The sequence below is a fragment of the Elgaria multicarinata genome, chromosome 14, assembly GCF_023053635.1.
Source record: "Elgaria multicarinata webbii isolate HBS135686 ecotype San Diego chromosome 14, rElgMul1.1.pri, whole genome shotgun sequence".
Classification (NCBI taxonomy): domain Eukaryota; kingdom Metazoa; phylum Chordata; class Lepidosauria; order Squamata; family Anguidae; genus Elgaria; species Elgaria multicarinata.
Window position 1 is genome coordinate 29,863,769 of NC_086184.1, and position 21,986 is coordinate 29,885,754.

At 49.9% G+C, this 21,986-nt stretch overlaps 2 protein-coding genes across 2 annotated transcripts in view; one reads left to right on the forward strand and one right to left on the reverse strand.

Annotated features, from left to right (window-relative positions):
- COQ9 (coenzyme Q9) overlaps positions 1–21,986 on the reverse strand; it is a 198,304-nt gene that overhangs the window by 79,302 nt on the left and 97,016 nt on the right. The window lies entirely within an intron of this gene.
- CFDP1 (craniofacial development protein 1) lies at positions 1,885–21,718 on the forward strand. The gene is made up of 7 exons (XM_063141085.1): positions 1,885–1,998; positions 5,098–5,206; positions 5,687–5,918; positions 6,343–6,449; positions 8,968–9,069; positions 19,491–19,649; positions 20,969–21,718. Exons 1-7 carry the CDS (start codon positions 1,944–1,946, stop codon positions 21,057–21,059), a joined length of 855 nt encoding a protein of 284 aa, XP_062997155.1. The 5' UTR covers positions 1,885–1,943; the 3' UTR covers positions 21,060–21,718.

The following is a 21,986-nucleotide window of genomic DNA, read 5'->3' on the forward strand; positions in this document are numbered from 1 at the left end:
TCCACTTCCGGTACCCAATTGAATGCCGCCAGCTGCAGGGCAGAGAGGGATGTCTTTCTATCCCAAGATCTGTGCACTCTTTTCACCAGTGGTTCCAGGGTCGGTGCTACCATAGAGGCCACACAGGCGGTCGCCTAGAGCGCCAAGCTAAGAGGGGCGCAGCGCAGCACTCACGCGCGTTGTTGGCTGTGAGCTGGCCCGGCCCGAGGATTCAGCTGGGTCTGAGTGGGCGAGATGGCACCCCGTGCCCACCCAGCCGAAGCGAAGCGAGGGACGCTGGGGTGGGGTGGGGCGGCTCCACGTTCGGACTTCCGCCCGGAAGCCGCCCTCCCAGAGCCGCGAGGCCACCAGAAGAAGAAGAAGCACGTGACAAGCTTGACCCTGGCTCAAGCCAGCCTCTGCCTTACTCCCGAGGAAAGGGCACCGGGTCGCCTCACCTCTCTCCTTAAACAGGCCACAATGTCCAGGCAGGTGGGCAAGCGGGACTCCCTCTCCCTTCCCCCAGGAAAGCTAGGGACTTGTGGACTCCTCGCAAGGCAAACTCTCCTGCTTCCCGATCCTGCGTGTGTGGATCAACGGGACTTTTATCCGAGAAAGCGTTGTACTGGGAGGCACAAGTGGGGCCTGATCCGCCTATGCCTCCTTACTTGGAAGCCTTATTCCCCTGAGTAAACGTGCGGAGGGGATCGGGACGCCAGGCTGCATAGCGGGTTGCTTTCTCACGGAAGTAAGTCCTGTTGAATTCCAGACGGCTCGGTCCCAAATCGAAGTGAGCCAGTTGGCGCACACGTTCGGACTTCCGCACAATTTGGGGTGTGTGTGTGCAAGTAGTTTGCCTTGCCTAGGGCACAAAATAGTCTGGCACTGGGTGGTTCCACACGTTCACGGGGCAACGGACGCGCTGTCATTTGAGTTTGTGACTCCCCTCAGTTTTTATGCTTTTAAAATTTGTATATTGGCTTTTAAATGTTCAGTGTTTTTAATCTTTGTAAATGTGTTGGACTAGCTCCCCGCCCCCCACCCCCATGGCTGGCTGGGGGATGCTGGGAGTTGTAGTCCAAGACATCTGGAAGGCTCCAGGGTGAGAAAGGCAGGAATGGTGGAAAATCCAGCTCATTAAATAAATAAATAATAATAATGTTAATATCCTACGCTATCCTATATTGTTACATAATCGATTAGCATATTACCCCAACATTAAAATCACTCCACTGGCTGCCAATTAGTTTCCGGGCAAAGTACAAAGTGTTGGTCATTACCTTTAAAACCCAAGCCCTAAATGGTTTGGGTCCAGGTTACCTGCGGGATCGCCTTCTCCCATATAGTCCGTCCTGCACACTCAGGTCCTCTGGGGAGAATTTATTTCAGTCCGCTAAAACTAGGCTGACCTCAGTTTCCCAGAGGACCTTTTCTTCTGTCGCCCCTGGATTATGGAACAGCCTGCCGGAGGAGATTTGTAATATTAACTCCCTCTGTGATTTTAAGGCAGCTTTGAGGACTAGCCTTTTCCGGCAGGCCTATCCAGATCAATGTAAAATCAAGAATTTTTAAGATGTATTGATTCCTGTTCTAATGTTGTTCCCCGCCTCGATCCAAAGGGAGAGGTGGGTAAGAAATAAATATATTATTATTATTATTATTATTATTATTATTATTATTATTATTATTATTATTATTATTCGAAATGCATTTGAAACACACAGACTTTTTTAAAAAACAACAACAACCCATAGCTAGAACAATCCGGCCGGGGGATTCTGGGAACTGCAGTCCAACCCACCTGGCTGAGCTCTAACCTTGTTTCTGTATCTCCACGCTTATTTCTTTCCTCTATGGTGAAGCTACGGGGCGCTCTGGCCGAGCCGACCGGATGTCCTCTATCGTCGGGGGAAAGCACTTCCGGCTCCCTTCCGCGGGAGGGGCGTTTGTGCGCGTGAAGAGCCATGTCGGACTCTGAGGATTATTCGTCGTCGGAGGATGAAGACTACCTGCCGTCAGGTGGGCGTCGCCGCCGCCGCCTCCTTCCGGCCGAGGGTATTCGGGGCCCCTGAGAGGGGAAGATCCGGAGGGCTCCGGGCCGGCCTAGGCCGAGGCTGCTCCTCGCAGAGTGGCTCCGACATCCGGGCTACACTCTGTGCTCGTCACGTGACCGCAGCCTGGCTCTGCCCCTTGAGAGCGCCCTGAAGGCTCACTTGCCTACGTGGACCAGAATGAGGGGGTGGCACGGAGTGCTCCCCTCCTCTGAAAAGTAAACACCCTGCAAGTAGAAGCGTAGTACCTCAGGGAAAGAGTCGGACTGGGACCAACTCTGCCTGATGTGATAGTTTTCTCCTTGCAGGGAGTTCCACTTCTAAAGAGCGTTTATGAATTACCAGTTTCATGCTGCCTTTATACAAACCTCTGGTGCGACCTCACTTAGAATACTGTGTAGTATTCTAAGTGAGGACACCACACTTAAAAATAGATATTGTAGAGTTGGAAAAAGTGCAGAAAAGAGCAACTAAAATTATCAAGGGGCTGGAGCATGTCCCTAATGAGGGGGGGTTACAACAGCTGGGGTCGTTTAGTTTTTGGGGGGGAAGAGGTTGAGGTGTGCTAAATCATGCATGGTGTGGAGACTGCAGAGAGGGAGACGTTTTCTCCCTCACCCATAATACTAGAATTATTATTATTATTATTATTATTATTATTATTTTATATAGCACCATCAATGTACATGGTGCTGTACAGATAACACAGTAAATAGCAAGACCCTGCCGCATAGGCTTACAATCTAATAAGTTGTAGTAAACAATAAAGAGGGAAGGAGAATGCAAACAGGCACAGGGAAGTGTAAACAGGCACAGGGTAGGGCAAAACCAGCAGTGTAAAGTCAGAACAAACTCAATATTTGAAGGCTATAGGGAAAAGAAAAGTTTTGAGCTGAGTCTTAAAAGCAGTGATTGAGTTTGTAGTTCTCAAGTGTTCTGGAAGAGCGTTCCAGGCGTAAGGGGCAGCAGAAGAAAAAGGACGAAGCCGAGTAAGGGAAGTGGAGGTCCTTGGGCAGGCGAGAAGCATGGCATCGGAGGAGCGGAGAGCCCGAGCGGGGCGATAGTGTGAGATGAGAGAGGAGAGATAGGCAGGAGCTAGGCAGTGAAGAGCTTTGAAGGTCAGTAGGAGAAGTTTATATTGGATTCTGAAGTGAATTGGAAGCCAATGAAGAGATTTCAGAAGTGGAGTGACATGGTCAGAGCGGCGGGCCAAGAAGATGATCTTAGCGGCAGAGTGGTGGACAGAGACCAGCGGACTGATGTGAGACGAAGGAAGGCCAGAGAGAAGAAGGTTGCAGTAGTCCAACCGAGAGATAACCAGTGCGTGAACGAGAGTCTTGGCAGAAGAGACAGACAAAAATGGTCGAATCCTGGCAATATTATACAGGAAGAAACGACAGGATTTAGCTACTGCCTCGATGTGAGGAGTAAAGGAGAGCGAGGAGTCAAATATAAAGCCAAGACTACGAGCTTCCTTGACCGGAGTAAGCGTGACATCGTTGACAGTAAGGGAGAATGAGAGGTGAGGAGAAGGTTTAGGAGGAAAAACTAGCAGTTCAGTCTTTGCCATGTTAAGTTTCAAACGACGATGAAGCAGCCAGGCTGAGATATCTGAAAGACATGCCGAGATACGATCGTGAACATCTGGAGAAAGTTCCGGAGATGAAAGATATAATTGTGTATCATCGGCATACAGGTGATATTGGAGGCCGTGAGATTGAATGAGCTTGCCCAAGGGCAGCATGTATAGAGAGAACAACAACGGGCCAAGCACCGAGCCTTGCGGAACCCCAACTGAAAGGGGAAAAGAGGAGGACGAGCTGCCGTTAGCCGACACGCTGAAAGAGCGACCCTCTAGATAGGAGGCGAACCAGTTATAGACAGAGCCACAGAGTCCAAGGTCGTGGAGGGAATCTAAGAGAAGATCGTGATCAACCGTGTCAAAGGCTGCGGTTAGATCAAGGAGAATAAGAACAGAATAATGGCCTTTAGACTTGGCAGTAAGAAGATCATTGGTGATCTTGGTAAGGGCTGTTTCAGTGGAATGCAAAGGACGGAAGCCAGATTGAAAGGGATCCAGAGCAGAGTTATTAGAGAGAAAGTCAAGACAACGAGAGTAGACCAGACGTTCCAGGATCTTTGAGACAAAGGGCAAGAGGGAGACAGGTCGGTAGTTAGACAGGGATAGTCGATCAAGAGTGGGTTTTTTGAGAATGGGAGAGACTGTAGCATGTTTAAAAGCAGAAGGAAATGAATCAATGTACATTGATTGTGCTATATAAATAAATAAATAATAATAATAATAATAATAATAATAATAATAATAATAACCCAAAGGGATCATCCCATGAAGCTGACTGGTGGGAGATTCAGGACAGATAAAAGGAAGGACTTCTGCACACAGCGCATAGTTAAACTCTGAAACTCACTACCACAAAATGGAGTGGTGGCCACCAATTTGGATGGCTTTAAAAGGGGGGGAGGATAAATTCCTGGAGGAGAAGGCTATCAATGGCTACTAGTCCTGATGGCTGTGTGCTCCCTCCAGTATCAGAGGCAGTTGCTGGGGAACATGGGCAGGAGGATGCTGTTGTGCCAGTATCCTGCTTGTGGGTCCCTGGTCGACAGCTGGTTGGCCACTGTGTGAACAGAGTGCGGAATAGATAGACCCTTGGTCCAATCCATCAGGCCTCTTCTTAGGTTCTCCTGCCTGCAGTCTGAATAGCTGCCGTGTGTTCTTATGCTTATGTACACTGAAAAACTGTTTGAGTTTAAGAGTAAGATGTACTTTCCATTTTAATTTAGAAACAGATTTAAAGGGCTGCATGCCTGTTCAGTTTATCTCTCAAAGGGATGGTATTACAATGTGATATGAATAATGGCTTGTTTTTGAGGATAGCACAGAGGGACGGGAGATACGGAATGATAAGACTTGGATATCACCAGAAAGAGCATCATAAGCTAAGTTCTTGCCCAATGGCAAAGACCATCCTGCTACAGCCCTCCCCCACTCCTAGAAAACATGCAGTCCAAGTCCCGGTTGGTAATTGAAGCTACGTTGATACAGGTGAAGACTACAGTGAAGATGATGTGAGCGAATTGGTAAAGGAGGATGAGGTGGAGGAAGAGAAGCCCACGGAAAAATGCAAGAAGAATTCCAAAGGGATCGCATGTCGGTAGGCAATAACTTCATTGTGTGTAAGTGGAAGTACGTGAGCAGATGATCAATAATCTTAGGAATCTACGTCTTGCGATGAAATGGCTGATGTCAAGAATTGTGCTTTTGGACAGATCCTTAGAAAGCTATGGCAGTGGGAGAGTAGAGACGTAGCGAGTTAGAAGGAAAGCGTCAGCCAATACCTCCCCAAAAGCTCTGTTTCGGAACGGCACAGGTTTGCTTCTGGTGATGTTTGAGATACTGACCACTATCACGATTGAGAGCAGTATGAGCAAAGTACTGGTGCCTTGGCTGAGTGTCTCAGACCTTGTTTTCATTGATTGGATACTAACAGAATTGTCAGCCCCCTCACCTGTCAACCTTTCAGCCTAACTCAGGTTTCAGCATTGCAGCCACTGAGCATTCGAAAGATCGTTGCTCCAGCAGGGTAGCATAGGAACCCATTTCCTGATGTGGTTTTGGTGGCATTCGTCCTTAGGAAAAGAAACAAAGGAGGCGGCCTCTTCTTGAAACCAGGTGGAGGAAATTCACCAAAACATGACGAGAGCGATAGTGAGGATGGCGAGACTGGAGAAAGCCATAATACACCCGTAAAAGAAAACGAGAAAAGGGAAAAAGAGGAGGCTCTGTGGGCCAGCTTCCTCAGTGATGTGGGCCAGAAACCAAAAGCAGCTCCTCCAGGCCAGACGTCCTGCACACAGAAAGAAAAGGTAAGAGGAAGTGTCTAATACGGGCACTGACATTTGGAAAATGTGCAAAAAGCGTAAGTGTCTTGTTCTTTATCGTTAACGCCTGTCCCAACTAGTGTCGGTAAGATGTTTGGGCTTCAACTGATCTCTAGTCAAAGATTTCCTAGAGCTGGGAAGCGGCTGCAAGAATCTCCCTTTGTGGCCATGTGCCGGTGAGGCTTCCTGAATATTTCGGCTTGCTGTTATAAACAGCAACTTGGCTGCTTTTTCCTTCTTCTAGTACATCTGCTTGGGAGGGAGGGCTTTCCGCCCTAGATGTTGGTATTTCCAGACAATAGCAATTATAGAGAGAAGAGATGGTAGGTAAAAAGTTCAGAGAGAGATGAAGCTGGGTCTGGAAGAGAATTCAGGCTGGGTCTGTAATTTCTCATCATGTTTTGATTAGCCAGCTGAAGAGAAGAACTTGTGCAAGCCTCAGGAGGTAACGAAAGAACCCGGGAAGAACAAAGTTGCCATCACCCAAGTGTTTGACTTTGCTGGTGAAGAGGTGAGGTGAGTTTGGCTTGTTGTATCTACAGCGATGAGGAACCGTGAAGGGCTGTTCAGGCCTGACCTTCTGAGCAATTGCTGTTTCCCTAAAAGAGCGAGAGGCTCAGCAGTCAGCATGGGTTTTTTCTGACCACTAAGAACAACCAGAGCAGGTGGACCCTGGGGGGTGGGGGTGGGGTGAGTGACTAGATAAAGAGAACTTGGGGGTGCGGGTACAGGAAACAGCTCCGTACAAATCAGCAGCCTGAAAGCGTGGTGTGAGGGGTCAATGCCATTTCAATTTTCTTAAGAGGAGGCTCAATCCTAAGGCTTGGCAAATAGTACTACTACTTCTAAGACTTCATCGTGCTCAGTTTTGGCAGCTGTAATTGAAAGAAAGATGTTGATGGACTAAAGAACATTCAGAGAAAAATTAGAGATCTTGGAAGGAACTGAGATGGTTTACCTTAATTAAAGGGTCGAAGGGTGAGAGTATGTTAACACTTTTCAGATATTTAGGAAGGAAGAGAATCATTGTTCTTCAGATCCACCAAGCATTCTACAGGAAGTCACGGGTTTAAAAAACAGGAAGGTGGGTTTGGGTCCAGCGTTAACCAGAACTTCCTAAGTAACAGATCAGTAGCAGGATATAATAACCTTCCTAGGCGGATGTTGTGAACTCTACTTCTTGACAGACTTTAAGGGAAAAGTGGAGGTGGCATCTGCTGAAGATGCTTAAGCAATAAATGCTGAATTAAACAATGGTCCATCAATGAGGGGAAAAATAACAGGATTAAAAATTGGTTAGGCAACATCATTGAGGATGGGTAATTTAGTCTGTATTTTTATTGAATATTCTGCTTTTTAGCTTGTGAACCATTTCTGAACTGAGTATGAAAACATGGTGGATAATTTTTTTAAAAATAAGTCTATTAGCCATGATAGGATTCCTGCATTGAGCAGGGGGTTGGACTCGATGGCCTTGTAGGCCCCTTCCAACTCTGCTATTCTATGATTCTATGATAACTATGGATGGAGCCCAGATGTTCAGAGGCAGTGCATCGCCAGCTGCCAGATGCTGGGGATAAACAGGATGGCTACATCGGCCGTGCCTTGCTTGTGAACTGTCCAGAGGTGTCTGGCTGGCCACTATTGAATAGAGAGGAGCGGCCTGGCTCCTCTTTCACTTTATGGTTCTTCAGGCCTAATGCTCAGTCACTAGCCATTATTTAGCTGAGAAGGAATACAAAAATGCTTGTACCTTTCAAAGCTGAGCCGTTGACACTCAGTGAACCTTGTGAATCGCCCAGAGAGCTTCGGCTATTGGGCGGTATAGAAATGTAATAAATAAATAAATAAATAAATAAATAAATAAATATCTTTTCAAGCTCCTGGGCACAGTGCCGTAGAAGTAAACTTGAGGTGAAGACCTGGCTTCCTGCTGGCCACATTCGGGTGCAAGCCTCTGAGCTGTGATTCACAATTGTATCATGACCGTGTTGCAGGTGCCCAGGACCCTTCCAGCTGTGCAGTGGTCACATAGGAAACCAGCTATCTAGCCCAGTATTAACAATGCTGATTGACAGCTCAGGTAGAAATTTTTCCAGCATCTACCCGGAGTTAGACAGACGAGTGATCCAGGTCATTTACATGGGAACTTCATATTTACCCTTTCCACTGGCGGGGGAGGGGGGGGTTTGGATTGTTAGAGCACAACTATCGCTCTCTGCATACAAAGCAATAAAAAACTTCAGAAGTTCACAGCTGCATACAAACATCAGGTTTATCAGTGACAAAGTTTTGTTTCGTTGGCATGGCGAACAGTAGAGAAATGTAGGATTACAACAAGAACGAGCACAGGGCATTGTGGCTAGCTAAATAGGAGAGGAGCTTTGTTCATCCTTACTAGTCTATCCACACGCACAGTGAATATCGGTACCTAGTTGTGATAGGTTTATAGTAGGGCTGTGCACGGACCCACCGATCCGCTCCGGATCCCGATCCACACCTTTCGGCTCGACCGCTCCACTTCGGGTCGATCTGCCTCCGCTCCAGATCTCTGTTTCCCCCCCCCCCCCCCAATAGACTTGCATTGCAAATGTAAAACACCTATAACTTTTTTAGTTTTCAAATTTTCAAAAATTTCCTAAAAGTCAGGAGATGATCCAATTTGCTTCAAAATTGGCACGACTAAGGATCTATTTAGAAGCTATCATGGTGCCCAGTTACATGTGTGTATCTTGAAAAACAAAAAAGTTATAGGCGTTTTTTTGCCTAATACAATTCAATGAGAAAAAACGCTCAAAATGGCGTTCGGAGCTCCGAATCAAGGCGAAGCGATCCGAAATGCAGCAAACTGCTTCGCTACGATCCGCAGGTCCCTAGACCCGATCCGGATCTAGTGGGTTTGGATTGGGTCGCTCCGCTCCGGATTCGGAGATGCGAAACGGAGCAGAGCAAAGCCTTAGTTTATAGCCACCTCCCTGGTTTCTTCCTGCTTTAAAGTGTGGCTTTGCTGCTCTCTCTCCTTTCGTTGTGGCAGGGTCACGAAGGAAGTAGATTCTGCGTCAAAGGAGGCACAGTTCTTTCTGAAACAACAAGAGCAGAAGACAGTGGGTCCCACATCTCATCCTACCATTTCCGGGTAAGCCTGTGGCATTTTGGTCATGCGGTGGCAAAGATCCTGTTGGCGTCAGGGTTCTGTTGGGGAAGAGTCCCTGTTACATCTCTGAGAACCGATGGGGATCTTAGGACCTGCTCATTCATTTGTGGGCGCCTGGGATTCCAATCCTAGCGAGACCATCCGTTGCTCACCTCGCGAACCCTTTTCAGCCCGGAGGCTGCATTTGGTGAGCATCTCAGAGGCTGCGCTCCCACAGTGGGAGGGGCTAAAAAGCACAGTCTGGGGCCACGGGCAGATATAACACCAACTGCGAGGGCACCAACCTTATACAGAAGGCCTTGCCTCGCACACCCTCCTCAAGCCAAGCGCCGCCACTTGAACAACCTGAGGGTAGGGTAAAACACAACCTTTTCCTCACATGAGAGGGTAAAGGCTAGATCTGGAAAGGTTTTACTGTGCAGGTAATAAGCTGAAAGATATATATTATTATATATATGGTGTTTATGATAGTAACTGTAGAGCAGGTGATAAAGCCAAGCAGACACGTGGTTTGAGGTAACAAAACAAAATGTTTATTTTTGTTTAACAGATCTTAGTTACTTTAAATGCAAGTTAACCTGCTTAATCTACTAGTTCTAATCAAATCAGTAATCTTAAGTCTCTTAAAAACTTATCTCTATTCACTGTCCACACCACTGAACACTCTAAACCAGCCTTCCTCAACCTGGGGCGCTCCAGATGTGTTGGACTACAACTCCCAGAATGCCCCAGCCAGCTGGCTGGGGCATTCTGGGAGATGCAGTCCAACACATCTGGAGCGCCCCAGGTTGAGGAAGGCTGCTCTAAACTAAACAAACTCTTAACTCTCTTAACTTCCTTAACAAACACACAATCTCCTCAGCTATCCTATTTATCCTCCTCCCTCCCCCTCTCTCACCGCATCACCAGCCACACCCACTCAGTCAAACACTCTGCACTCACTACACATACAAACCCCAGGCATACCTAAGGGACAGAAAAGTGGGCATCGCCACACCAACCAATTTAGACATTTCCCCACCAAGCGTACAAAACGCAACTCAATTCCGAGTGAGTCTACTCAGAAATAAGCTCCGCTGCAACAGCTCTTAACACTGCAAAAGTACAGCTTAATTCTGTGCGTGACATTTAATTTATTATTTATTTATTTATTATTATTGCATTTATATTCCGCCTTTTTTTCCTCCAATGAACCCAAGGCACCGTACATAATCCTTCTCTCCGTTTTATCCTCACAGCAACAACCCTGTGAGGTAGGTTGGGCTGAGAGTCTGTGACTGGCCCAAAGTCACCCAGTGGGTTTCCATGGCCGAGTGGGGACTAGAACCCGGATCTCCCAACTCCCAGCCCAGCACTTTAGCCACTACGCCACACTTGCCTTTAAATACCCTCTTCTCCGATCACTGAACAGCGATCACAGCAGAGGGCACTTCTGAGCCACAGGCTTCCCGTCCCTGTCGTAGGGGGAAGTGAAAGAATGAACCGGAGCGTTCTTGCAGGGAGAGAGAGATTCCACCATCGAAACGAAGGGACCTCTCACTGGTTCACTCACTCAGTCCTATCCCTAATGTGTGGAATGAGGCAACCTGAGATCTGCTCCTAATCTCAGCAAGGGTACAAATGGGCTCCCACACTAGAGGCCTTCGGACGGCCATCTGTCAGGGATGCCTTAAGGTGGATTCCTGCATTGAGCAGGGGGTTGGACTCCATGGCCTTAGAGGCCCCTTCCAACTTAATGATTCTATAAGGGGTTCTCAGGCTACACACATTTCTTTCATTGCTTCTCTCTTGGGCTTGGTAGTGCCCTGTTCCTGCCCCTCCCTGTTGCACCCTGCCTTTGACGCTGTACTCATGCAGGATTGTGAGTGCTGTTGTGAAATTCTAGGTAGGTGCATCACACACTGTCCTCATTATTATTTGATGAGGCAACCTTGAAGGTTGCCAGCTTGTGGTCACTGCAGTAAGTGCTTCCTGGTCTAGACAAGCCGCTTCAATAGTAAATGCACAAATGGAGTTAAAAGCGCTCAGCAAAAAGGATCTGTGGCAAAAAGCAGTTACATAAAAAGCACCGATAACCATATTATTTCATTTATTTATTACGTATTTATACTGCCCAACAGCCTAGGCTCTCTGGGCAGTTTACAACTAAAACCATAAAATCCAATTTAAAACTTTAAAATCACATAAAACCAGAATAAGTTACAGTCCAGGGAAGGCTTGTTTTAAAAGATATGTTTTCAGGAGGTGTTTAAAAGACATTACATTTCCCGCCTCCCGAACCGCATGAGGGAGGGTTTTTCAGAGGGTGGGTGCTGCTGCAGAGAAGGCCCTGCCACCGAGGTTCTTCCACGGTTGGGTAATAGCTTCATTACAGCCTTCTCCAGCCTGGCGCCCGCCAGATATTTTAAATGAGAGCTCCCAAGGTTCCTGACCATTGGTCATGCTGTCTGGGGCTCATTGGAGTTGGCGCCCAAAACATCTGGAGTACTGTATTAAGCTCAACCAAAATGCCACAAAACAGTGAGCAAGCTGTCGAGTTCTGCAGACTTTTCCTTCGAGCAGGATGTTGAGCAAGGAGGAAGGATGGGGAAAGAGAGAAGGGCCAAAACTGTCCTCACATTAAAGCCGGCTGAAACAATCTTAGGGTGGAAAGAAAGCAGGCCGGTTGTTTTCCTTGCAGCCCTCTCTCGGAGGCCCAAGGCCTTCTCCAGGGCCGGATCTACACTATTGCTTTAAAGCGCTTTATAACAGTTTTATAGCGCTTTAAAGCAGTTAAAGCGCTTTATAACTGTTATAAAGCGCTTTAAAGCATTAGTGTAGATCCGGCCCTGGTGCTTTGCCTATGCTCGGTGGTGGCGCAACAGAGCCTCTGGGCACAGCATGCTCGTACCGCGTGCCACTGAAGGCTCTTCTCCCTGTAGAGAAAACAGCCGGAAGCCTGAGGCTCACTGCTTGGGAGCGAGCCCAGTGCGAACGAACCTTCCCTTTTGGATCTGGTGCCTTCGTGCAAAGCGGTGCCATCCCAAGTTCGAGTTGTTGCTTCGGGAGGGAGGGGAGTTCATCCCTGGGAAAGCCAGCATGACAGCACAGGATTTGAACCCATTCAGCTCAAGTTATTTGAGGGTATTGCTAAGGCCTCAGTAGTCTCCAAACTCCCATTTAATCTCTCTTGACTGTGGATGCTGCGTTTAAGCAGGGTGGTATAACTCAGCTGAGCTCCTTGGCTCTGTGGAGTGAGTCCCTCAGCACCCTTGCAATCGAAACTTCAGGTCTGTGGTGCGAACAGATTATTTTACTGATTCCAGCCACCAGAGGGTGCTAGACAGCGCTCAGCCGTGCCAGCCCCGTCCAGGTGATGTCATACATCGCCTACCGATGTAATCACCGTTCGGAAGCTCGTTTGTCAGGCTAGAGAGTGAGCCTCCCTCCATGTCCTTCCAGCAGCACGTTGAAGCTCTCCTTCAAGCAACACGACGCCGTTCAGTGAACATCTGCACAGGTTTGTTTCCGGACAAATTGTGCGTTTCGCCCGTTGGGTGCCCCGCCTTTGAGTTCCCGTCAGCTAGCGGCATCGAGAGAAGAGGCCGAGGCGGCATCAGGGCTAGGCGTGCTTGGGCGGCTGCCGAGATCCCGCACCCCCAGCCGGGGCTCATGGGCAAGAGTTCCCCTGGACTGGCTCCTGCTTGTTCACCTGCCTCTCGCTCTGGCTCAGATCGTGGTGGTGCTGAGGAAGAGGAGGAGGAGGAGCAGGAGGAGCAGGAGACGCCGTGGCCTCCTGGCTCAGTGGCTCTGCGCTGGTTGAGCAAAGCAAGTGGGGGCCTTGATGGGAAAGAGGAGGAGCACCAAGAGCAGCCAGTGACAGTAGAGATGAAACACTAGACGTGCCCAGGCAGGGCCCCCACGGAGAGGATCTTGGCTGAAGAGCCCCCAAAACGTGGAGCTGGCACTGGTAAGAGCCCCGTTTGCTCGTTGCTCAGGCCAAGAGGTCCCTTGCCCAGAAAGGCACCCTTTCTGGAGCATTGTCAGCTAGCCGCTAGACATGCCACTAAAGGAGGCGGCCTGATCCAAAAGCCCAAATCCTGACTTTCTGGGCCTGCACATGCTTCCTTGTGTGCGTGGGGGGGGGGCACCTACTGTATGCTCATCTTCTTGGGGCAGTCTGGTCAGCTTTGTGAAGAATATGGTTGGAAGAAGCCTTCAGTTCCTGAGCGAGTGGTTTTTTGGCTGGGGAGGCTGATGGCCAGCTGTGGAAGCCATTTCCTGTGGTTGAAGAGACTGATGCTGATTTTGCCCTGCTTGTGCTGGAGGCCGTGCCGCTTTCTCTGGATTAGAACTCCTCCTCCGGCCCTGGGGATTTAAGCTCTCCTGCTCTGTGACGTTGTGCCTCGACCGCTTCGCAAGGCACGGGCCAGGCGTAGCCATGAGCAGAGCAGAGCTGATTTGCCCAGGCATCGAGGAGGAGGGCCCCCAGCAGGGAGCATCTGTCCTTCATTAAGCTGCTCTGGGCTCTGTGGAGATGGGGAGCGCAGCTGCGACGCACTGATTCTGCAGGCGCCCGCCAAAAGGGGAGCTTGAAGCGGTTCTTGGAACAAAACGTGGCTCCTGTCACTACAGGCGTTTTGCCCTAAAGCGCAGCGGCTCACTCTGAGGAGCGCTCCACCGGGTCGTTTGGGAATGGCTTCTGGGTAGGGCCGGCGCGTCTGTGTGTGCGTGCGTGCGCAGGCAGATTAATGCCCCTTTAATTCGTTAGCCGTCGCTGGCGCTTGGATTCGCTAACCTGCCAGTCCTAGTAAGAAGCTGAGCCATATATATGGATGACCAGAAAAAAGCAGCCCTGCTCCAGCTACCAAATCATACAAAGAAAGCAGACGCCGAGGGTTAAATTCCTCAGCCCAGTCGTGAAAGTCCAGTAACCAGCCAGGATCTTAAGTAGGAGCTGCCTGGGAGCGGATGGCAGTGAGTTCCTGGAAAAGGTCCCTGTGCCTTGAGAAAGGGCTGCTGGTGTCATCTGGGATAGGATAGGGCATTGATTGCACCCATTTTCCAGACCAGGCATGGCTCCCCTCTGGCTGGGTATTCACGTCAAGCTACGGACCTCTTCCTGGGGGACTTTGCTTATGCACATTTAGTTTCTAGTCAAAGGGACAAGTGCCCACTTTGGCTGTGGTGTTTCTTGTTTTATTGCCTGGGACACCTCCCCTCAAAGCATCCCGGGGCGCAGTCAGCTCCCACGTGGCAAAGCCGGAGGAACTCAACGGATTTCCAGTGCAAAGCAGAGCTTCAGGCTGTGCTGCCGCCTGTCTTTTTGTTTTGTTTTCCTGGCAGCTCCTTCCTTTCGCTGCAGGAATGCAGAGGGGTTGATGCCAGACGGCTGGGCTGGCTGTGGAGGAATGCTCTGAACCTGCTCCGAAGCGCTCTTCGGCAAGAGCGGCTCTTGCGCCTTGCGTCCCTCTGAAGGTCCTGCGACGGTGCAAAAGTGCTGCTCGGGGGATTGACCCCGGTGCTGGGCGTGCAAGTCTTCCTAGCTGTCGAAGGGGCCGGCTCCTGGCATGCTGGAGGAAGCCACGCGTGCCTCCGTGGGACTGTGGACAGAGGCCGTGGGACTGTGACCCTGCAGCTGTCCCCCGTGGTGGGTGCCTGTGAGGCCTCTCTTACTGCTCCCCCACCTCCCTTCCTGGTGCCCAAAGGCAGGGAGTGCAGCCTGGGCACGTGGGCCCCTTCCGCTTGCAGGCCTCCGTGTCGGTGGTTTTGCTCTGTGCAGTGCCACAAATTTGCTCGGCAAACATCGTCCGCATCGACCTAATATGTAGCATTATGTGGTGCTGCAGAGTATTCAAAGCCTCTCGTGTACATGATGGCAGAAGCTGCCTTATACTGAGCGAGGCCGTCGGTTGGCCTCTCTTATGGGGTCTCCGCGGCCTCAGACAGGAAAGGGGCGTTCCCAGCTCTGCCTGGGGATCTGTCCTGGGACCCCTTGGCTCTGTCACCGAGCTGCAGCCCCTTCCCTCTTATTGGAGTAACCCTTATGACAACCCTGCAAGGTAGATCACTGTTATCCTCCCGTTACGGAAGGGTTGAGCAAACTGCAGTTGAGAGCCTGTGCGGCTTGCCTGAAAGCCGGACAGCGAGTTCTCAGCAGTAGCAAGATTTGAATCTGGGATTTCTGGGTTCTCACAGCTCAGTAGGGCGAGCCAACTCAACTCCACGGTGGCCCACAGGCACACAACGGTGGGGTCAGAGCATGCTGTGTGGAGTTTTCACACTGCGTTGACTAATGCGTTGTCTGAGCTGAGTCAGCCTTGCCTGGGTTCTTTGTTTCCTTAAAGTCCAATTCATATTCTTCACCTGCATGCAGCTGAATGACATTTTATGCAGTCCCCAGCCTGGCCCAGTGACCGCTTGATTCACTGTGGCAGCTTATTAGGCCTACAGGATGAATCGGGGCCGCGTCTCATTTCGTGTTCTCGGGCACAGCTCTTGGAGTAGGAAATGCACGCCGTGGTACGTCAAATGGAAATGGCGCTCAAGGGGCCAGGTCTCCTCACAAGGCACGTAGAAATGGGTCTCGGTCTTTTCCCAGCTGACAATTCTGCTGCCTTCACGCCTTGTGTCCTTTGCCATTTGAGGATACCGGTCAGAGTGTTGGACCGGGTTCAGGGAAACCCAGGTTCAGATCCACATTCAGCCTCCACCTTAAGGCAGCTGTTCATTTTTTTTTAGCCTAACCCTCCACTACAGGGTTGTTTTGAGGATAAAAACGGTGGCAGGAGGGCCGTGCGTTCTCACCTGAGCTGCTTGGAGGAACTGTGGGCTAAGCACGTGCTTGAACATTGGCTCCTCTGAACACAGACGTGGCTCTGGATTGCATTTCAGACTGCACTTTGCGGACAGGAAGGGAATAGAGTGAGTTGCACACCTGGAAGTTCTGATTTTGGAATGAACCTAGATAACAAAAGGGTTGGTAAATATTTTTTCCCCCTTGGTGAGTCATTGTCTTCCAGTAAAACACCGGGTCTACGCTGGCCACGGTTGTCCCCCCGCCCCAACCTGCCTTAGAATGCAAGTCATTTCCTCTCCGGCTTCTCAAATTGGCAGAAAGGAAGTTATCCCAGGAATGCAAATAAACAGCAAGCTTGAGGCTCTGCTGGTAGCTAAGGCACGTTTGCGTCCGCGTTTCTACCTCTTCGGTGATTGATCTGCTGCGGCCCAATTAAGACCACGTGGGGTCGGCAGGTCACCTTTCTCTCTCTCTCTCTCTCTCTCGTTACTTAAGGGGTGGAATTTCCCACTGAGCAAATGGCTGTGCTTTGTGTCTTCTTTCCTCTTCCTGGGTGATGCTTCCTTACGAGACCATCGAAGAATAGGCGACAGGAGATCCAGGGACATTTGGCGAGCAGCGGGGATTCTGCTTTGGTGGTGTAGAGCAGCGGGCTGGGACTTGGAGACTGAGGCTCAATGACCAGATCTCCAGGGGGTTCGGATGTTTTGTGCTTTTCTTAAAGCCTGCCCCACAGAGCTAGGAAGCTGTGTGTTGGCAATACAAGGTGTTCTCCGCAACTGTGGGCACGCGTGACTTACCTATGGCTACCAGTCTTGATGGCTACGCATTACCTGCAGTATTGGAAGTAAATATGCCTCCCTCGGCCAGTTGCTGGGGAAGATAAGCAGGAGAGTGCTGTAACCCTCATATCCTGCTTCTAGGCTTCCTCTAGAGCACCTGTTGTCACCCTGACTTGGCCTTGATAGATGATGGCGTTGTTCCATTTATATCCCATGTTTTCCTACAAGGAGCCCAGTGTACATGATCGCCTCTCCATTTTATCCTCACAACAACCCTGCAAGATAAGTTATTATTATTATTATTGTTATTATTATTTATTTATATAGCGCCATCAATGTACATGGTGCTGTACAGAGTAAAACAATAAAATAGCAAGACCCTGCCGCATAGGCTTACATTCTAATAAAATCATAATAAAACAATAAGGAGGGGAAGAGAATGCAAACAGGCACAGGGTAGGGTAAAACTAACAGTATAAAAGTCGGAACAAAATCAAGTTTTAAAAGCTTTAGGAAAAAGAAAAGTTTTTAGCTGAGCTTTAAAAGCTGCGATTGAACTTGTAGTTCTCAAATGTTCTGGAAGAGCGTTCCAGGCGTAAGGGGCAGCAGGATCCCAGTCACCCTGAGTTTCATGGCCACGTGGGCACTAGAACTCAGATCTCTCCAAGACCCGGTCAAGCCACTACACCGGCTTATATAGGCCCTGTTCAGAAGACACCTTAAACCATGGCTTTAACCACGGTGAATAAGGAAAAAAACCTTATTCACTGTGGTTAAAGCCATGGTTTAAGGTGTCTTCTGAACAGGGCCATAGTCTTTTTATTTATTACATTTTTATACCGCCCAATAGCCAAAGCTCTCTGGGTGGTTCACAGTCTTCCTTCTGCTGGGTGCTGTCCTCTTGTCATCTGGGCAACTGAAGGTCACAGAAGGTCTTGCAGGGTTTCTGGGTGGTCCTTTCCAGTTGCTGAACTTGATGACAAAATGGATCATGGCTCCGTGGAAGACCACTTGCTTTGCGTGTAGAGTGTCCCAGGTACCTTCACTTAGAAGGATCGGGTAGCAGCTGAAGGTAACGGCCTTTCTCCGCCTGAGACCCTGGGGCAGCTTTCCCCAACCTGGTGCCCTCCTGATGTTTAGACTATGTCTAGCAAGCACCAGTCAGCGTAGCTAGTTCCTAGGGGTTCCTTGGTATTGAAACCGCGACGAGGGTTCTGTGTGACTCACCTGGAGGAGCCCGGAGCACAACTACCTAGATGTATCCTGTCGAGGGTACTGGTGTCGAGCAAAGGCCAGGGGTGCTGTGCTGAAGCCTTCAGTCATCTTCCTTTGCTCCATAGGACTTGTAGTAGACCGTTAACGAACGTTTCCTTGCTCTACTACAGAGGGTTCGGCCTATGCTCTCTCAGCAATCTTTACAACACCCTTGTATGGGAGGTTGGTATTATGTCCCTTTATTAGGGAATGGGGTTGACACAGAGAAGGGTGGGGTTACCTAAGAGAAGAGATTTGAACCAGAGACTTCTTAACTGCTGTGCTAAGGTAGCTGCGAGATCACATTACGCCAGTCCTTTTACAACTTCATTGGCTGCCAGTCCAGGTCCGGGCCCGATTCAAAGTGCTGGTATTGACATTTAAAGCCCTAAACGGTTTGGGGCCAGGCTATTTGAAGGAACACCTCCTCCCATATGTACCTGCCCGGACCTTAAGATCATCTACAGGAGCCCTTCTCCGTGAGCCCCTGCCAAAGGAAGTGAGGCAGGTGGCTACTAGAAGGAGGGCTTTCTCCACTGTGGCACCCCGGTTGTGGAATGAGCTCCCCAGAGAGGTCCGCTTGGCGCCTACACTGTACTGCTTTCGTTGCCAGCTGAAGACCTTTTTATTCTCTCAATATTTTAACACTTAATTTTAACTTAAATTTAAATCTTACTGTTTTAACTCTGTATTTTAATCTTATATCAATTTTGCTGTGTGGTTTTATCCCGGTTGTGCTTTTTATACTGTATTTTGTAATTGTGCTTTTAACCTGTTGGTTGTTTTATTGTGGTTTTAATTTTTGTGAACCGCCCAGAGAGCTTCGGCTATTGGGTGGTATAAAAATGTAATAAATAAATAAATAAATAAATATGCACGTCACACAGTGCATAGCAAAGTATGGTTGGACATTGTGTGGGGACGGAGTGCTGGACTAGCTGGACCCTTGGTCTGGTCCAGCATCAGGGCTCTTCTGATGTTCTTTGGTAATTCACTTCTACCAGACATGGTGATGCCCACCAGTGTGGATGGCTTTAAAAGGGGACTGCACAAATCCCTGGAGGAGAAGGCTGTTGATGGCTACTAGTCTTGATGGCCCTATGCTACCTCCAGCATCAGAGGCACTATGCCTGTGTACGCCAGTTGTTGGGGAACATGGGTGGGAGATACTGTTGCACTTGTGTCCTGCTTATGGTTACCTGTGGGCGTCTGGTTGTCCACTGTGAGGACTGAATGCTGGACTAGATGGACCCTTGGTCTGATCCAGCAGGGCTCCTCTTACGTTCTTATGATGGCTTGGGGAAGCCTGGAAGAATGTGAGGTGGTCTTTTCTAGGCTGATGCCTTCCAGATGTGTCAGTCTGCAACTGCCGTCGTAGCCAATGGACTCTTATCCCATGGCCGTGGGGTGTTCGTAATTGTAGTCCAACCCATCTAGAGGGCAGAGGTTCAGGAAGGCAGGTTTCCGGTGCAGCCGAGAATATTTATTTCATGGATGTCAGACTGAAGCAGCGCTGCTTCCCAAGTGGGCTTAAATTTTGCCAGGGCTTCCGTTGAACCTGCCTTGTTTCCCGCTCTGTCTCTTGCCAGAGTGAAGCGGCCGAGTGGCATGAACAGCCTGCTGGGCAAGATCGGTACCAAGAAGCAGAAGATGAGCACGCTGGAGAAGTCCAAGCTAGACTGGGAGAGCTTCAAAGAAGAGGAGGGCATCGGGGATGAGCTGGCCATCCATAACAGAGGGAAAGATGGGTAAGCCGGGGGGGGGGGGGGTGGCTATTCCCCTGGCAGCTCTCTGAAGCCTTACACCTGGCTGCTCTTGCCCACCAGGTGTAGCCACAGCAGCACACCTTTTCCAGGGTTTGGAGGACTTCTGGGGCTCTGCATGAACCATGAGGCTCCAGCTCACTGCTTCAAGGGGGTACCTACGATCCTTGTGAGCAAGCGGAGGTTGTGTGGAATCATAACTATGCCTGGTGGTAGCCTGACCTGGTTTTGCAGTGGGGAGGAGGAGGAGGAGAACCGGACTCCCATGGGGTCTCGAGCTGTGCCTCGTTATGGCATTATCTAGGGCAAGCCCCAAGGGAAATGCCCGTTAAGTTTTGATCTCTGCCATCATGTAGGACAGGCCTCGTGAGAGCTCCTTGGGGCGCGATGGGAGCGGTAGGAGGCCTTGTGACGAGATGCAGGCTCCAATGAGGACCGACTCAAGATTGCACCCAAATGCACCTGATTTCATTGGCACCTGCCTCTAGTGTCGCTGTGGGAAATTATTTATAGCTTGCAATTAGCTGAGCAATTTGGGTTATTGAAAAAAAAAAGGAGAAATAATTTAGCTCCACAATGTTTCCCATCCCACTCTTAATCCACATACCACGTTGTTGCCAGGATGTATTTGTGTGTGGGCAGGAGAGGATTTGCTGGCCGCGTGGGAACCCCAAGGGCCCTCTGCAAGGGGAGCAGGCAACAAGGATGATCGGGGGAACAAAGCCCTGTGAGGAGAGACTGAAAGAACTGGGCAGGTTTAGCCTGGAGAAGATGGAGAGGAGACATGACAGCTCTCTTCAAGTACTTGAAAGGTGGTCACACAGAGGAGGACCAGGATCTCTTCTCGATCCTCCCAGAGTGCAGGACACGGAATAACGGGCTCAAGTTACAGGAAGCCAGATTCCGGCTGGGCATCAGGAAAAGCTTCTTGACTGTTAGAGCAGCACAACAATGGAACCCATGACTTAGGGAGGTGGTGGGCTCTCCCATATGAGAGGCCTTCAAGCGGCAGCTTGGACAGCCCTCTGCCAGGTGTGCTTTAAGGTGGATTCCTGCACTGAGCAGGGGGTTGGACTCCATGGCCTCATAGGCCCCTTCCAACTCTGCTATTCTGTGATTCAGGCAGTACTTGCCTAGGCCTGTGCAGGCATCTAGGGGTTCCAAAAGCTGGATGGGGGCTGGGGGAAGCGAGGCCTCGAAGCCTCCTGTAAGAGTGCTGGCCAGGCCCTTCCGTGTCTCTCCCAACGGCTCTCAGCTTGCTCTTTGCGGACCCTGCTGCCAACCCCGTGCCTCCTTTCCTGCAGGTACCTCGAGAGGAAAGCGTTTCTAGAGAGAGTGGATCACCGGCAGTTTGAGCATGAGCGGGACATCCGCCTGAGCACCATGAAGCCCTGAGACCTCTGCAGAGCCCCACCCTAACAACGCCTACAATCTGGCCGTCCCCAGAAGATAGTACCTCTATGACCTGTATGGGTTTCCTTTTTCACCACCATAGTAAATAGGTGAACTGAGGTCGCTGCAGCGGCAGATCATTTGCCTGCCAGTGGCTGCGGTGTGCAGCGGGCGCCGGCATGGTTCTGCTCAGCGCATGTGGCTGCCTGCTCAAGATGGGGCCTCGGTGGCTATTTTCCAGGTCTTCAGGCGCCTTGTAGTTAGAACGGGCAAGGCAGACATCGTGCTGTGCGAAGTAGCGCCCTGCTGCCTGCTCATGCCCCCCCCCCCCCGCTGGGCACTGATTCCCTGGGGCTGCAGCCCTGGGATCCTAACGGTGGCAGGATTGCGCGGCCTCCTTGTGCAGCGGAAAGGTTTTCTTCTCAAGGACACTCTGCAGCCGGACATCGTATCAGTGTCAAACTCGTGGCAAGAGAAGTTGCCTGTCAAGCTCCTTTTGCTCTGGACTCCGCAGACTAGTTTTTTTGGTAAAGCCTTTCCCCAGGATTTTTAAAAACACGTCCTCCAAATAATTCACTTCATGCTCTGCAGGAAAGTCGGGGGGCAGCAGCATGTATGTGAGGAAGGGCAGCGTTCCTTCGAATAAAGTGTTAAAAACCGTATTGATGGGTGTGTCGTTCTTAAGACATTGACAGAGATTTGTTTGAAATATTTTTATCCTGATTACCAGCCCCCAAACTCCCAGAGCGGCTTGCGTGCAATCAGTAAACAAGGCGGTCCCTGCATACGGTTCTGCTGGATCTCGTAGTGCTCCCTAATGTCCAGAGGGTAGCTGTGTTCAGAAATCTCACTTACAAATTACATCTGGTACATTAGATGTGACCTGTTCTTGAGGACAGAAATCTATCCTTTGTCCCTTTGCTGCTAATC